General features: G+C 32.6%; 1 protein-coding gene across 1 annotated transcript in view; it reads right to left on the bottom strand.

Moving 5' to 3' along the window:
• SEMA3E (sema domain, immunoglobulin domain (Ig), short basic domain, secreted, (semaphorin) 3E) overlaps positions 1-18971 on the bottom strand; it is a 264619-nt gene that overhangs the window by 52970 nt on the left and 192678 nt on the right. The window contains exon 5 of the mRNA XM_008579274.1: positions 3390-3483. Within this exon, the coding sequence (XP_008577496.1) occupies positions 3390-3483 (94 nt within the window). The remainder of the gene's footprint in view (positions 1-3389; positions 3484-18971) is intronic.

Below are 18971 nucleotides of genomic sequence, written 5' to 3'. Positions count from 1 at the left end.
AAAATGACATATGAAATTTAAAAAAAAAAAAAAAAAAAGTTTCCTGGATTTTCATTTGGCCAGTCAGGAAACTGAATGATTTGGTGGCAAGATAAGCAGTAAGTATCATTGGATGATCTGAAAGGCAAAGAATGTAAGTAACACAGCAATTCATTTTACTTAAAGATTCATTGTTTCAACAAGCTACTTCTTTCAAACCAGGTTGTAAATCCTTGTATTCTTCAGACAGTTACTTAAAACCGCTTTAAATATAGTATTAGTAATCACACTGGGGGAAAACTTGGCTAAACTTACAGAATTATTGCACCTGAGATGTGAGCTTATATGCTGCCAACATAAATTATGTTACTACAGGTGGTATTTGAAGACCGAGTCTAAACATTATATGATTTCATTTTCATCAGTTTCTGAACATACAGAACGTAACTCAATAAAGAGCTTGTTTTACTACTTAAATCTTTTTTTCAAATAGAATTATCACAAGTTAACATTTCAAATCTCAATTAGACTATAAATTTAATAAAAATGTGCTTGTCTTTTTCACCTTATCAAATAGTCTTTAATATTTATTCAATTCTTTAGTAACCTTTTACTCCATGTGATCTTAAGTCAACTGAATTTAAGTTAACTGGAATTAAAATTCTATATAAAATTAAGAAATTACATGGAAAATTCTCTGATTTGCCAGCATTTTTTTTTCCTTTGAAGCGTTGTAGTTTTATAAGTATTGCTACCAATTTGAGTGTTTTATAGCTAAATTTGTCTTCAAGAGAACAGGCATTAAACATTATGTGACATGTAATTAACAAAGAAACAAAGAAGGAGCAATGGTCTAAAAATGGCCATCTTTTTGCTGGAGTCTTGTCTTAACCCATCCACAGAGAGCATGTGTGGTCATAAAATAACCACATTAATACATTCTTTTCCTGTTAGAGTAAGCTGCACCGAGCTTGCCAAATTCCAACTCAGGTAGCTTCATTTTTCCAGCCCACATTCCTGATGCTTTTTCAACTGGGTGAATTATTTTTACTTCCCCTCTTTTAAAAGTTTCTGGCTCACACAGGTTATCGAGTTTCTATCCCAGTGGCTGCTGCATTTCCACAGTGAGCGAATGATCTCTCCAAGGTACTTTGGGATGAAAGTGAGTGGATAAATGTGGAGAATTATATTTTTATTTCTTCTCTTTGGAAGGATTATTCTATAAGTTGTGTGTTTAGCTTGGAGGTCTCTTTGATTCGATTTCTCTTCTGAATAAGTGAAATAGCCACCCAGATGGCAAGCACTTCACATTTCAGCATAGTGTAATTAGATTTGGAAGTTCAACGAAAGTCACTTGGAAATATCCCTCCAGAAACATTTCCTCCTTCAAAATTTTTGGTTTTAAATTCCTGCCTTCATGCACCAAGAAGCTCCAGGTATTCTGAGTGGTGAGTGGCAGAGTGGCTTTAGAAATTATTTTTAACCGTTTAAATGAAATGTTAAAAATAATTGGTCTTCTCTTCTAATATTCTTAGGATTTCACTATAGAAGCAATTCATACTGAGTAATTTTCAACTTCCAATACCCTTTATAGTATTACTATAAACAATATTCCTAAATTTATTTTTTGTATATATGTTTACGAGCCTCAGTGAGCATTTCATATAATCAGTATTAATAGGAGGCCTATTCTGTGCAAGGTATTATATGGTAAATAAAGATAAGAAAGTCTCTTTTTACAGATATTTTAAAGCCTTAAATCTATGAAGTTGCAAAAATCACTAAAGACTTTAGAAAAAGATTGTATGAGTCTATCAAATGTATGATTTTTAATTTACATCCTGCCAATTTCCTTGGAATTTCTAGCATTTATGGATCTGGCATTCACCAAAAGTGTCGTTCTCAAGGTTTAGATTCCTATTGACTTAGGCAATTCTATTCCCATTTAAAAAGTCTCCTTTCTTCATACTCTGTTTACACTCACACACATATACACACACAAAAAAAAATGGGTTGGAAGAGGAACTCAAGCTATTTAATTATTTTTTTAGAAATTTTTATTCTTAAAAATATTACACTTCTTTATTCAAGCCTCTGTAGAACTTAATTACTATATGAAATTCTCATTTTACAGCCCTTTTAAATTAGAAGTGAATCAAACATTTCCCATTAATTGGCACTAACACAAGATTTTTTTCTTTATAAATAAATATGTTTTTAGAGGCTTTACTTTTTTGGACCTGAGTACCAGGATTGGGATTGGGGGAGTGTAGGGACGAACGCGAGGCTCATTAAAATCAACTGTCTGGAATAAGTTCAGAGAACATAGATTCCGAAGAATACACAGTGATATGTGTATCAACTCCAAATCAAGCATAATATATCCTAATTAATCATCAGAGAGGGATTTTAAACAATTTTTTTAGATTATGAAATCTCTACATTTCATTTTACACTTTCTCATTTTCTGCAAGGAAGATGACCTAATATTAGCATATAACTCTAAACACTGCAAATGTAGTAATAGAACCTGCACATCTGTACCAACCAATCTATATCAGATCCTCTCCACACTGAGGAAGCAGAATCACTCTTATTAGCACCTGTGTTAGGTGTCAGGGATTGCTCTCTTCAACTTTATACTTAGGAATTCATCCATCTGTCCATGCTACCACAGCGCTGAAGTACTTTGACCAGCGGGACATTTCCAACACCAAATAATGTAAAAGGAGAAAGAAAAAGCACTTTGTTGCATCTTAAGTGAGATTCTGGGGTAGCTCATCTAATTAAATTGAATCAAATTGAAATCTAGATCAGACTTTGTCAATCTATTCCATTATCCTGATGTGTACATTTAGTGAAAGTTTGAGCTGGTCAACCTCCATTGTTGACATTCTAGATTAAGAGGGATTTAGATTAATAGCTTTGGAGTTCTCAATTGAGACAGCTTTCTGTTGAATTCTGCTGGTAACAGAGAAAAATACCAAGAAAAGAATATTAAAATTTCCCTAAAGTAACAGAGTAATTGAAACACAAAGAATTAACATATTTTAAGACAGCTTATCTGGCTAACGTTTTATGAAGATTTATGTAATTGCGTGATTTTGTGAACAGTACATGGCACCAAACAAAATGTCTTATATCAGGTATTCAGTACAATTTGTTGTTGGTTTTTTTTGGTTATTTTTCCAGGATGAAACACACATACTTTGTAGCATCTGTGCTTAGTTTAGAGTCCAATTGCTGAAGTTAGCATGGCATGAAATTTAATATCATTGCTCCCAGCACCAGTAAATAGATATGACAAGACAAATCATACAAAGAAATGTTGAAAGAATGTAATTGAAGCTGAAAAATAAGTTTCAAAATCATTATGAATACAACCTGACATCTGCGGCGACAATAATTACCAATTAAAGTGGAGATGAAGGAAGAGGTGGGGTCAAAAGGACATCTGCCCCTTCCTCGCTCAGATCTGTGAGATTCCAGGTGAAACAGAGGATCCTTGAAAGAAAACCAGAAAAGCCACTGTGAATGTGCCAACTTTAATAAAAATTTAATTGCTCACATAAAACATATTAAACCTTGATTGTTTACAAAACACCTATTCTAAATAGGGCAACAGTACATCAAGTTATGTAGGGAAAAACTAGGTTTTTCTAAATAAGTACATGGGTTTTGCAGGCAAATATGTGTTCTCTCACTCCTCTCAAAAAGTATGCAGGTGATGCAATGAAAGAAATTAGCAGTTTTTGTCACTTGATCAGACAGTATTTGTTATTTTAAGAAGTGTCAGTTAAATATCCCAAAGGAAATGAAACTTGCTGAAAAAGGGTTATTAAAAAGGAGATTCAGTGAAAAAAGGTAATTGGGCTTTTATTCCAGGAAAGCCACTATTGACATTTTGAATACTTTGGAAAAGAATAATGATAAAATTCGCTATCAATAATCTGGAGTATTTATTTCCAATCATTTATATTATTCATCATATAGTCTTTGAGTATAGCCAACATTTAATAATTTAGAGAATGATTAATGCATAATTACTGCAATGTACTTATATATGTATCAACAAATGCCATATTATATACAGTAATTCAATTTTAATGTCTTGCTTCACAAATAAGATATTGAAAATAAATATTCCCCCAAATACACTACTGGCTTCTATTTCAAGAACTTTTCTCTGAATGTCCCCAGATTTCAAAATTCTCATATATTAGAATTAATCATTAATCTCCATTAATTGTGGTATAAATGCTTTGGGTAAAAGTAGCGTAGAAAAGTAACAATAAAAATCACTATTGAAAATTTTGTATTAAAAAAACTAATTTTCGGGCCAGCCCCGTGGATCACTCGGGAGAGTGCAGCGCTGGTAGAGCCAAGGCTGTGGGTTCGGATCCTATATAGGGATGGCCGTTGCACTCACTGGCTGAGCATCGTGCAGACCATACCGTGTCGAGGGTTACAACCCCCTTACCGGTCAGAAATAAAAAAACAAAAACAAAAAAACCCTAATTTTCAATAAACTATTGCTGTACTGCCCACCATGGGTATCTATGAGCAATCTGCCTTATCTGTGAATCATGAACCTATTACCAATCCTAAAGTCCTGAGTAAACTGTGGAAGCCGAGTGCACTTCTCTAGAACTTGATCTTGACTGTGCTAGTCACCTCATTTACTCCACATTTTCTGTTCTCTCTTTGTCCTGCCATTCTTATTTAATACACTTTCCTGCTTCTCTCTGTGATATCCTAAAATCACAACTTCAATCCTACTATTTCAAAATCTTTCCAGTAAATACTGAGTTTACCCAACCCTTATTACTCTCTGGTCTCATTCTTGGATTTGAAACATACCTTGTAGCACAAATATGGCTTCCTGACCTATAGGTATGTCTAAACTGATATTTTAAGCCAAAAAAGTTTTACCTTTTAGCTATTATGCACAAAGTAAGAGAAAGCATGAATGGCAGTAAGTACCTTGAGACATGTCTGTGTTTACTTCCCACAGATGACAATTTACTATGACATGAGAAAAAATTTCTCCAAATGAGAAAGAATTATAGGTTGCCTAACTAATACTTATGCTGAAGAAGTTTTGCCAAAATTTGCAAAACAGACCCATAGCATTATATAGTGTAGGAAGTGATCAAGTGTATAAATAAAATAATTGTTTGTCCCTTGAGTGACTGCCACTTGGTAAGATATTTGAAAAAATAGTAAATACGGCATATACATTATGTTTGTTCCAATAGAGCAAAATGTCAAGGTCATAGAAAGGTGATGAAAAAAGATACAAAGTGGCTTTCTTAAATCAAGATTTTTCTATAGCTTAAAAATTCTGTGATACTCAACTTTTGATCTCTAATGACTGATGGGGTTGTATAATCTAATGGGTATAATTAAACACCCTAAACACTAAAATTAAAACTGCAAGAACAAAACAAGTGCATTGGTTATTTATTGGAGGAAGTATGATGCATTCATTTACATTTTAATTGTCAAGAGGGTAATACTCGGGCCAACCCTGTGGCGCACTCCGGAGAGTGCGGTGCTGGCAGCGCAGCGACGCTCCCGCTGCGGGTTTGGATCCTATATAGGAATGGCCGGTGCACTCACTGGCTGAGCGTGGTGCGGGCGACACCACACCAAGGGTTGCAATCCCCTTACCGGTCATGAAAAAGACAAAAAAAAAGAGGGTAATATCCAGAAGAAGACAAAAATTGAAAGAATTCTAAGATCAAGAGAGTCCCAGAGTTTGTAGAACTTCAAAGTGAGATAAAGGAAATGCCTAAACTTCTTAGAAAAGTCAAGGGTTTTCATAAGCAGAAATCATAATCTAGGCTCCTGAGACTATCACTGATTTGAGAATTTCAGCATAGGTCTGAGGTATCAATTATCTGACATATCAATGTGTTTAACTTTCAAGAGAAGTTGATTGAGTCAACAAGAAAGTATATTCACCAAGAAACCTATAACTCTAACATTTTGAAAATAATTAAGTGGAACCCAGAATCATCCTGGAATTTTTAGTTATGTATGACAGTTCTGCACAATAAGTAAATCCATCTGAGTCTGTAAAAGGACATACACTTTTATGAAACCTCAAATTTGACACTGAAAATACATGAGAATTGAATATTGAATACTCATTATTATCAGGTCAAAACTAAGGTCATTACTGAAATTTTCTCACCTTTATCAGTAAGATTTCAAATGCCTATCTCTTAATTAATGGCTAAAACTAGTTGAAGTAATCATTTAAAAGTAACAAACAAGTTAAACTTTTTTGTGTGCCTTTTTGAATTATTATTAAAATCCATATTTTTTAATATCTTGAAGGCTAGACACATCTATCTTTTTAATTTTAAAAATGCATGTGTTCTGCAGTTTCTAATTTTTCAGTCTACTAATGATTTTAAAAAAAGATAAACTATTAGAACATCCCTGCTTTAGATAAGTACCATTCTTTTTATGTACAAAGAGAAGTCCAGATCTTTAGAGGATGCTTTCACTTCATCCATACATGATAACACATGGTTAATAATGTTCTTGGAATAGAATAATGCAAAAATGGAAGAAAATGTCAAATTAGATTGTAAATTGGGATACTTCTTAAATTTGAAGAACATTTTAATGTGTATTTCAAAGACTATAATATTTGTAACAAAATAATGAAGAGTTGCTTTGCACACATGAAATATCTATAATTCCTCTGTCACATCACTTTGCACAGGTATTCATTGACCCTATTCCCAAACTTGATTGATTGCTAGATGAACATTTAAATTACTTCTTTATGATTCTGTTTCATAGAACACAAAGCTCCATGTTCCTTTTTATTAATCAGAACATGTCATGTCATAAATAGTTGCTGTCAATCTTTATTGAATTATGGTATGCCTTTGGAAACAGTAATATTTTATCTCTGCTTTTTGCTTTATTTTTGAGTTACTAAATTAAATAAACTAGTAACAATAATAGTTGGACAATTTTTATAATAAAGGCTATTATGATGTTTTTACTGTAGTAACATTTGGTAGTTAAATCTAGTAATGGGATGACATTTTTCGTGAGTGACTTGAGATTCCAAGTATGGCTTGATCATATACAAATTTATCTTCAGTTATTATTTTGAGACCAGCCTCATTTGTTGATGCAAGTAACAGCTTCATTGCAACTATGCTGTTGCCTGTGAGAAATGTGTGAGTGGCCTAAATAAATTTTATTTAAGCACTTTATGTACAATCATAACCTTAAGGCATATTTAGTTGACAGTTTAGAGCAGTTAAACAAAAGAAGTCAATACCATAAATAAATAAGTTAAAATTAATTTTCTTCTAGTAAATCAATACTTTATGATATTGTTTTAAAAATCTGTCTATGGTTAAGGCCAATAAAACCTTGAAAGAGTTTGCCTCTTTTATGAACATACTGCAAAATCCCAATTTTAACCCATTGGTCTTTGTTAATAACAAAGATAACATCTCCATTGAATGAATCACGATGTGAACAAGTTCAGAAAGGTCATTTCTACTGGAGATAATATGAACACTAAAACCACATTCTGACCCTATTTTATTGCTGCTCTCAAACCTTTCCACCATGCCTTCTGAGATCCTTATTTTGTGATAAATAAATCCCTAAGACCACAATGAACTTGCAACAGGTTTTCAAAACCTCTTTGCCTTAATCGAATCATAGTTCCCATAACAGGCAGAAAAATGGAGCTTCAGAGATGTCCTTCCATAGTTCCTAGAACCTGTGAATATGTTACCTTATCTGGCAAAAGGAGCTTTGCAGATGTGATTTAGATGGGGAGGCTACCCTGATTGATCCAGACGAGCCCAATATAATCACATGGGTTCGTAAAAGAGAGAAGATGTGGTGATGCAAGTAGAGAACCAACCAGTGTTATGCAACGTGAGGAAAACTAGGCCCACCAATGCTTGCTTTGAAGATGGAGGAATGGGGCCGTGACTAAGAATGTGGGTGGTCTCTAGAAGCTGGAAGACACAAGGAAATGGATTCTCCCCCTAGAGCCGCCTGAGGGAACACAGTTCTGTTGAGACCTTGATTTTAGCTTAGTAAGACTCACTTCAGAATTTTCACCTGTAGAACTACGAGATAAAAATTTGTGATGTTTTAAGCCACTAAGTTTGTGGTAATTTGTTATAGCAGTCATAGAAAACTGATTTAGCTCCCATGAAGATATTGCTTTCTGCCTAAATCCTTTCGTCCTTTCAAATGGCCACTCCCTTTTTCCTCATGTTCTATATTCCAGCAGCCAACATTAATATTATCACACATGCAAATTCCAAAGTACAATACCATAACCCATTCTTAGTAAGACTTCTGCCGCCCATCTATGCAGTCCTTTAAGCATCTTTGTTCCTTTCGCCCACTGACATCTACAGCTTCCACCCTCACAATCACAGCTTCACAGGATTCTTCCATATCCTAAAACCACCCTTATGCCAGATAATTTCCATGCTCAGGTGCCCTTTTCACAATCTAACTTCATGGGTTCTAGCTCCGCAGCAGCATGATCTTCAGGGCCACTACCCTTTGGCCACAACATTAATGCACACCATGGACCTTGTCATCCAGTGCGACTACTTGAATGTTCTGCTGACTAGCTCACCTCTCGCCTTCCCAGCTCCTCTGCGTGATTACTCATAGCACTGTGAATATTCTTTGACCTCTTACAGGCCTCCAGAGTTAGGACCTTTTTATTTTTTTCAAAGTACAACAGTTCCTTCCCTTCTTCTCCCCCTTAGTCAGACCTCACCTCCTTTGACCATTATTCTTTCATCCATCTCTCTGCCTTCTCCATTCCTAAACCTAGGTTACTGATAAGTGCTAGAGAAAACAATTAAAAACTATAAAACAATTGCTGGCAATCAGCTCTTAAAATTGCCAAGTAATTTATATGTTTTCTCAGTTATATGCTTTTATAATTATGTTCAGCAATGATTTACTCAAACACTCTAATTTACAGCTTCTTTGATCACACTCATCAAACAACCTCACACCTTATGTATAATGCAGAAAATAGATTTCTTTCATTTATGCAATTGTTCAAAAAAAATTCAATATTTTGTGTAGGCCAGGACCTGAGTCTGGAACTAGGAACCCAGTAATACACAAAACAAAGCCCTAAACCCCATAGCTCTACTGCTCTTATAAAATTACCCAAAATGCACTTTTCTCTCCTATTTTCAGTTTCTTTCTGTAATATTTGACACTGTTGCATGCTCCCTGGCACTTATTTATTTCGCTCCTTTGCCACTTATCACTTTGATTTTAACACTAGACTCCTGAGTAGTCTCCAAGGTCGGAACCATCAATTTTCTACTCTGCTGCCAAAGCGATCTTTCTAAAATGTGAATTTCCTTTTCTTCCCCTACTTAACCTCTCTCATTGGCTTCCCATAGCCTCCAGAATGAAGTCTGAAGTTCGTAGGCTTTCATATGAGGGACTTTATACTTAGGCACTTTATCTCTAAACTGCTGCTCTCACAGTCTGTACCAGTCATTCTGAATTTCTTGCGGGTTTTTGAATATCTCTTGCTTGGGCTCATCAATGTGTTTAGGATAATAATGTCCATATAATATAAAAAAATCAGCACAGACATTTATCACCTCCAGTAATCCCGATATGGCTCTTTTGCCTGTCCTAGTATCCATTACTTTCCCTTTTTGTGTTCTTCCGTAGCAGTCTATGAATTCCTCTTTTCTACCATTTGCTGCCCTGTATTATAATCGCCTCTTTTTTTGTCTTTCTTCCCGACTGGTTTGTGGGGTTTCCTTGAGGAAACTGTCCATGTGGCATTTACCTTTGTATCCCCTGTATCAAATAAAATACCCAGCACAGAATAAATGTTTAATAAATGTTTGTTGTTTGAATAAATACTATTTTTCCAGAAACAAGTTGCTTTCTTATCCCTTTTCTTGTGTGATCCTTGCCTATTATAGATCCAAAATGACTCACAAAACATAGTTTCAGATAGTATGTTGATTTGAAACTAGATCATCTGTACAAATTATTAGGCTATATCGTACATGCTTTCTTGTGGCTGCCTATACAACAACATTACAGTTCTAATTTTTTTAATATTTTGATTGCCATTGGCTCTAGTAAAACTGATTAGATTGCTAAAACAACTAAAAGAAGTATAGATGTGTTCTTAACTTGCCAACCATTCAATGAAGTTGATATATTTTTATATATACTTCATAATTTGTGATGAACTCTTGCCAGGATTAATATATTGAAGTTTCAGATGAATATAATATAACTTAGTATCTCATGACAATTATTAAAAAATAAAATGAAAGAATTATAGGGATAATTTTATTTTCTCCCCAGAAACCTTGATAATGACAGCATATAATTTAAAGATAATGTGCAGGTATAACACACAGGTACAATCATTTCTTACTTAAGGCTTTTTAAAGAGTTAAAAGTATTCTCTTGATACTATGTTGCTTGGTCATGAAACTTCAATACTTAATTGAGAGTAAAGACTGAGTTTTTCATTTTTAGCAAATAACTGATTTGACAGTATATTTTAATAATTTAATTGAACTTTTTTTGCATGATTTTAGAGCAGATTCTTTTTTTACCTTGTGAAGCTACACATGACAGAAAGATACATTGATTTAATTTGTCTTAATTCCTTAGGACTCAATATAATATTTCTGCAACTTTATACAATAGAGATGTGGAAATTTTTTAAAAATCAGGAAAAAAAGGAAGAGATTATATACCACATACTAGATAGTACTAATATGAGTATTACAGTGGAAAGGAGGCAGTTTGCAAACTTTTATTGCTTTGCTTTGCATAAATCAAGCAAACTTCAAAATTAACTATAAATTCAAGAATCAAGTTTCTTACTATTTTGAGAGTTCATTGTGGTCTTAAATGCAGTGTTTAATGTAATGAACAATCCAATAAAATACTGAAAAGTGAGTAATATAATTTTCTTGCATGAAGCGGGATTCAGCAACCAAACCAACCAGAAAACTTGAGGCGTGGTGACATTGTCAATGACCCCTAAGCAATCGCATTTATGGTTCAAGCAATGTGTAATGTTGGTGTTTAACCCTATTGAGAAAGTTGGCCACGACTTACACTGGCTCTCCATTATCTATGTTTTAACAGCTGGAATTTCTGCCTGTGTAGTGTGGTTTAAATTTATAAGGCATCTCTAGTATTAACATGTGGGCTGTATTTTTTGTTTCATTGTGATATAGAGAAATTTTTCAATGGGTCCTCCTGTGCTTGAGAGTAAGAAGGATATCTAGTTTACTAATGTGGGCAGATAAACATGCACATCAGAAAGAATTCTCTAAAGTATGTATAAAGATCTTTCCAGGGGAGTTTTCCTCTTTATGCCTTGAGGGAAGTCATCAAAAACCAACAAACCTGCTATGAGTTATTTTCAACAGGTGTAAAGTCGTAGCCTATCAGGTGTTAAATGTGATGCCATTTAAATAAAATGAGAATTTCACATTAATAAATCAGCTTCATGAACTAATACTATTATGTGTTCCCTCATTGCTACTGGGATATTTTGAAAGATGTCAGAAAGAAACTAGAATATTATGGATACTATGTATTATAAATACTCTAGGGCAAATCAAATAATCATTTATTTTATTAGCTCATTTTAGTGGTTAGAGAAAAAGTAGTAAAATACACAAGGTCCATTACACAAACTTATGTCAACAATGGAAAACAAGCAAAGATACAGTTCTGACACATTAATGTGTAAAATAAATAACCATAATATGAACTTTAATTCTTTATAATAGCTATCAAATGTGTATCAAGAATTAATGTTGACTGTGATTCACTCTGACATTTTTTTCTTCTGCCAAGCATTAAAAATATTTACTAAAGAATATTTGAAACCTTTCCCAAAGATTGAATAAACCAGGATTAAAAATATAGAAAAAGGGAGTAAAATTGTTAGTAAGTATTTTGACTTTAAGACCAATATTTTGCACTTTAATTGCTTTATTTTTATATTTTTCTCTAAAAAAATAAGATGTTGTATTTGTATAATACTTATAATTTAGGAAATATTTTTGCATGTATTATCTTCAACCTTAAAATAAGCTTGTGAAGTAAGACAAGGTCAATAATATTGCTTACAAATATATATATATATTTTTTTACAGGTGAGGAATCAGAGCAGGGAGAGGCTTCACAAGTCTCATACAGTGTCTCCTAGTTTCTAATTCCGTATTTATTTACAGGTTTACCTACTCTACCTAACACTGTTAATGGAGACGGGTGTCTGTGTTTGTGTTTCTGGGTGTGGCTGAGTATCCTTTTTAAGGTTCTTAATGTGTACTCGAAGTATTAGAATGTATATTAAGATCTTTTTCAAAGAACAAAATGTTTATTTTATTATCATTTCATTATTTATTTATTAAATTACTTGTTCAAATGTTTCTATTTCCTTTAATACCATTGGAATACCTTGTTGATGCTAACAAACATTTTTTATAAAGCATTAAGCAGACAAATATCTATGCAAAATTTCTACCTCAATTGTCTTGTTCCCAAGTTTTTCAATAAATATTTGATTCAACCAGTATTTGAAGACAAAATAACCTTTTCCCTTTCTTTATGTATCCCCTAATCATTGCTTCAGGATTCCATTGTCTTTCTCACCCTAAGTGACCTCCTCTTATGCCAGTATTACAACTCCTACACTCACCATCTTCAAACTCTTTGAAATTCCACACCGATAGATTCCACTCTGCTTACTGGTTATGTATTCCTGGATGTTCTAAGAGTATTTGCAGCAAATAAGACGGACCTTCAAAAAGTTCATGGAATAATAGAATTTAAAGATAATATGAATCTCTCCATAAACTTTTTGAAATAGCAGCATACCCCTCAAACTTTTTCTGTTTTCCTGAAGCACGCTTTTATTAAAAAACAGCGTCATTTTTTGCTGCCTACTTCTTCCTCATCACCTTCTGAAATAAAGCATGCCACTCACCTTCCCCCAAACCCTTCTAACCTCTAGAATGGCATTTTAGGCTTTTCACAGTTTGACCTCAGGCTTTATCCCTCTTGACTCTTACCACCATGTTGTGAGAAGCTGAAACCATTTGGAGAGATCATGCAGAGATTTTGTGGTTGAAAATCCCAGTGCAGCACCGCCTTTGAATCATCACAGCATAATTTCCAGACATATGAGTGCAGAAGTCTTCAGATGATTCCAGCCTACAGCCATTTGAATATTCTCAGCTGATACCCTAGACATTGGGGGATCACCTCCAGCAGGCTCTGGCTGAATGACTGGCCCACAGAATCCATGATAATAAAAAATGGTTGTTTTACATAATTACATTTGAGTGGTTTATTACATAGCAATAGATAAATGAAACATAAATAGAAGGAAGATGTCTTACAATTAGCCATTACTATTAATACAATTACTAATAATAAACCAAATAAATTATTACTTACTGACTATCAAAATAGGAAAATAGAAATTTATAATAGATGTTCTCATGAATTACTAATGGGAATGTGAAATGGTATAACCTAGTGAAAATCAATTTAGCAACAAATGTCAAGAGCTTAAAAAGTATTTTCACCTACATATGCACTGTCATTTCACTGGTAAGAATAATCAAAATTTAAAAAAGAAAAGTGTGTGTGTGTGTGTGTGTGTGTGTGTGTGTGTGAAATTGACTTAGGTATAGGAAACCAGCTAATCATATGTACTTTTTCAGAGCATTAATTAATGCCATGACTTTGAAGATTAATTTGGGGAGGTTTATCAACTTCAAAGAGAGCTTGACCATCTGGCCAAGAAATTCTCCTTCCTAGAATTTATTCTATGCTAAGATAAACATGCAAGGCTTTCACTGCCACATTGTTTGTAATAAGAAAAGAAAATCCAACATAAATGTCCATAGGCACGAATTGGTTAAATAAGTTATGGTACAGTCATAAATAAAATGAATAGCTTTTATTTTATATTTTCCAAAAATCACCTAAGAAAACAACAATATATTTGGGCAGAGTTTGAGGCTGGAGTTGAAGAGAGTGACTTGTGAAAATTTTGCTATTCATTTTATACCTTTCTGTGCATTTGGATCTTTGCATCGTGCATATATTGAGTTTTTGAACAATTAATTTTATGTACATTAATTCTTTTCACTAGCTATTTCTTGTAAAAAAGATTTGATCATAAAAATGATCAATAAATACTATTTACAGTTACACATACATAAAAAGGGGAAATAACTCAAGTATTTTAAAACAGAAGTGGATATTTAAACATGACTGGATCTAAATTCTCATTTGTGCAGCAACATACCTCTGCAAATGGGATCATACTAGTTCTGACCTCACATGTTTGCTGAGAGTATTGAAAGAGACAATCTGCAAAAATTGCCCTGTTCAAACTAAGCAATTAAAAGAGAAAATGATTACCATTATTGAATAAATTAAAAATTGAAAGTAATACATATTTTGGGAGGTGGCTTAAAACTTACATAGTCACAAAGGGAATTGAGTACCTCATCGAGGTGTGTATTTCTCAGCGTGTTGCTTGTGAGTCACTGTGGAAGCTACACATGGGCTGACTATTTACAATGCCGACTCTTGCTCCCATCTGAGATTTAGTGACCCAAAATTCTTATCTCCATTTCTGACAAGCTCCTAATTAAATTTCTACAATAAAGTAAAATTACTACAGTCTTAATAATACTTTTCAATTAGTTTAGAAGCCTATTTTAAATTAGTGATTAGAGAAGCCTTTGTACTCTGAGTGTTCACAAAAATACCTATTTCATAAAAATATATATCTAAGCACTTGACTTATGTGTACTTTATGCTTTTCTGCAAAAAACCTTTCAGAATTTTGAAAAATAATAACATTTTGAAGCTAATGATTTCCACGACTTTTAGAGGTTTTGAATATGAGTAGTTAATTGTTAAGTGAGGGTTCGAGGCAAGGACAATCATTCCAAAATCTAGAAAAAGTGAGAAAATGTAAAAGGATACAACATGGACAAAAAAGAATTTTAATTAAAATATAGCTCCAGAACCTTTATAAACATATCATGTTTATCAAAGCTAGATACAAGAACAGTTAAATATGTTTCAGTGATAAAGTATATTATGATCCCAGTATAGCCTTGTATTTTGGAAAAATTTAGAATTTAATTGAACATTTCATGAGTTTTCTATTTCTATGCTTTATTTTTGTAGACAATCATTTATTAAGAAATTGATTAGAAAGTATATGCTTTTATATACATATATGGAATTTAAGGTTCTAACAATACATTTGAGAAACTTTCATTGAAATGAACACTAAAGCAATCTGGACTCAGCAACTCCCTAGCTTAATAAAAACACACAAATTGATTCCCTGAAAAACAGTTAAACTGATCAAAAAAGTATTTCTCCTACAAAGAGAACATTACAATATACTAGTGACCTATTTTGTAGGATTAAGGTATTTTGTTTTGGCGGCTATTCTACACATACTAATTAAACCATTTTCAAATGGAACATAAAAGTGTAAGATTTGCATTAGTATGTGCTATGCAATCTTAAAGCAAACTTTAGCAGAGTAAAGAAGTATTCATCCAAGATGCTATAAATTGACCAATACCTTACCACGGCAAAACTGAGTAACATCTTACTTGGTTTATTTTATAATAGGCTTTTTGCCATAACATGAAATTCTGTGTACTGTATACTTTTAAGGTAAATGTGCACAACTAACCCAATTTACTTTTGGTTTTCCTGATTCCATTTACCATTTTGGTCCACATTTTGGTGTAATTGAGTACTTTGAAGATAAACCACCTGTATTTATTACAAAGATAATTCTAACAGTATGCTCTTAAAAGATTCTTTTTTTCAAAAATAAGTTCATTTTTAGTCTGTATTATGTTCATTTAACAAAATGTGAAACCTTGAAAAAAGTTCTGCTGTCATCTCCATCTCTCCCTTTCACCTTCAGTACAGGCTTCTGGAAGAGTGGACGCCACTTCTGTTCATCTGTGTGAATCATTAGTCAATAAAGGTAATGATGACTTTCCACAATAATATCTCAAATTATCTGTAGGTATACATTATCCAAAAAATCCTTGAATTAACTGGCCATAAACTATGCCCTATGTAGTAGAGAAACTATTGCATTTTTATGTATTTTTAAATATTTACACACTAAACCTCACTTGAATATTCTAACAAAAAGATCGGATATTCTGAATGAATGTGACATCTCCATTTATAATTGGTTAGCAATATTATTTATATCATTAGCCTTTTGTGATGTCAAAATCCATGGTTAACACACTAATTTAGTATGTTAATACACAAGTTAATTTAATCCTCGTCTAACTTCTACCTTCAATTTGTATGCCATAATTCGAGCAAACAACCTTATCTTAATATTCAAATTAAAATCATACATTTTAATTTGTATTCTTTTTTCAAAATTATTGAGTAAATGTTTTTCTTTTCCTCTGTAAATGTGTATATCACATTTTCTGTGTCTATGAAGTAAATGTTCAACTTTAAAGTAGTAAACAAGTTGAGTTCATGTTGGAGACTTTCTTTGCATATATTCCATTTATGTTACATTTTGTAAGTATATATTGTACCATTTGATTTAATTTTATATGTGAGAATCATAATCTCAATGCTACATTTATTAATCTGAAACATCCAGATGGAATATTTGACTTCTATGTGATACATTTTGTTATACAAAACTTAGCCATTATATTTTATGGTAGTACTCTAATGTGTGAAAATGTGCATGTGTGTGTGTTTACTCACATATATATAATATGTATATAATATATATACAAAATAGATGAATAAAAAGGTCAGCCATGATAAGAAAATTAAAATGTTGTCTGATACTATCTTTTCATAAGCTAGCGAGTAGAAAAAGAGGAGGAAGAAGAAGAAAGAAGGACAATAGAAATAAGAATAAAAACTATAATCAAGATGTTTCACAAAGAGAGTTACCCCAAGGAGGAGATAAGAAAGGTATGATTTGACCTTGCTTAAGTACCATAATCTCTTTCAACCTCAATTTCATAAATTATAAAAAGAAAAAAAAATAGAAGGAAAGAAAATTATATTTCTGTGCTGCTATCTCCTTTGACTGTTGTGAGAATCAGGGGAAAGAATGCATGTAGAAGCCACTGAGAAACTTCAAGAACTAGAAAATTTGAATAGATGATATAACTGTATACAAAAAAAAATTGATGTCTTACAAATCCAAGGGTTTGCAACCAGATATTTTATATCAAATGCAATGGGGCATACTGCTGATTTTGCTCAGCATTGTTTTGTTTTTGCTGTTGTTCTTCCAGTTAATTTTAAAACCTTGTCCTATATTATAAGAAGCCGATATGGCATAAAAAAGCACATTAATACAGATAGTATTTCAAAGCACTATAAATGATGGATTATTCAATAAATGGTGTTTTGACAACTGGATTGCCATTTGGAAAAAAATAAAGTTTGATTACTACCTCATGTCCTACAGTCCTGTAGCCAACTTCCAGATTGATAAAAAATTTAAATATAAGAAATAGGATTATAAATCTAATAGGAAAAGATTGGAAAAATGTGTACCTTAAATCTGCAAAATGCCTTTTATAAGACACGAAATCCAGAAGACATAAAAGAAAGACAGATAAATTCTACTACCTAAAGTTAAGACAAAATTCTTACATGAAAAAACAAAAATCAAAGGCTTTCTTTTTTCCTTATTTTATTATGAATTCATATAAATCAATAAAAGTTCACATTTTTTAAATGAACAAATGAAAAGAAGAGATTAGAGAGGAAGAAACTCAAATCACTCTTAAAATGTGAAAAGATACACAACCTTAACCATAATGTGTGAGATGTAAATTAAAACTAAATTAAGAAGCAATAAGCATCCTTAGTCCTTTGCCTATTCTCCAAATAACATTTCCAATTAAAATAAACCAGTGCTCTTTGGAGAAATGGCTTATCTCAGGTCTGGGTCATCAATGTACAAGATGGGCTTGGACTATGTTTTCATTCTTGAAAGCAAGAAAGCTATTAACCCTATTAAAGTTACATCACAAAGACTTAGATGTCAACCTGAACAAAGATGAAACCACTTGTTCATCAATAAGGACAATAACTGCAACCGATTAAAATAAATCCAAACAAGCCTAAGAATATAAACAGCTGAATATCAGCAATATTTCCTTGGCCACATTAGAAAATGTTGTATTATAATTAAATAGCTTGTTCTGAGATTAAGAAAAGGAATTTGATATTTTAATTATTTAAAAGAATGGCACAGGTAATCTTCTTATGATTATGATTATAGCATTGGTTCTGATTTTGATTCATTTACCCTATGATCATCTGTTTGATTTTGGAAAAAGTCAAGTTTAATGTGGTAGAAAATCTATCACATGCAGCTAGTCAATCCTTACGTGGACTACCCAGGCTTTCCAACTTTAAACTTACAATTTATATAGAAACTGAAACAGCATTCCAAAATAAGTTACATAAGTTACCTGAAATCTCTTTACATAAACAAGTTGCACAATATTCAAACCAGGTTCATGTGTATAAAGGTAAAAAAAATAACATTTTCAATAACTGACATCACAGTCTAGATATCATACTCTCAGCTGCTTAATAAAATGCCAAGAACTTTAATGGATTTGATTATGATTAGCTAGTTTTTGAATAGTTATAGACATGCTATCTCTGTACAGATATTTTAGGTCAAATTACATAGAAAAGGATAGTAGTAGTAAATATTTGCTCAGTGTAAACAGGTATTTAACTTCTGATATTCTCTATGCACTGCATGATAAAATAATTGATACAGCATAGTCGATACACAATTGGGTTAAATTGTATTTGCTTCTTAGAAAAATGTGCCATAATATGATAATTTATATATATATATATATATATATATA

The sequence above is a fragment of the Galeopterus variegatus genome, unplaced genomic scaffold (assembly GCF_000696425.1).
Source record: "Galeopterus variegatus unplaced genomic scaffold, G_variegatus-3.0.2 Scaffold0, whole genome shotgun sequence".
NCBI classification, from domain to species: domain Eukaryota; kingdom Metazoa; phylum Chordata; class Mammalia; order Dermoptera; family Cynocephalidae; genus Galeopterus; species Galeopterus variegatus.
The sequence above is the reverse complement of the archived record's forward strand: the minus strand, read 5'-3'. Positions and strand labels throughout refer to the sequence as shown.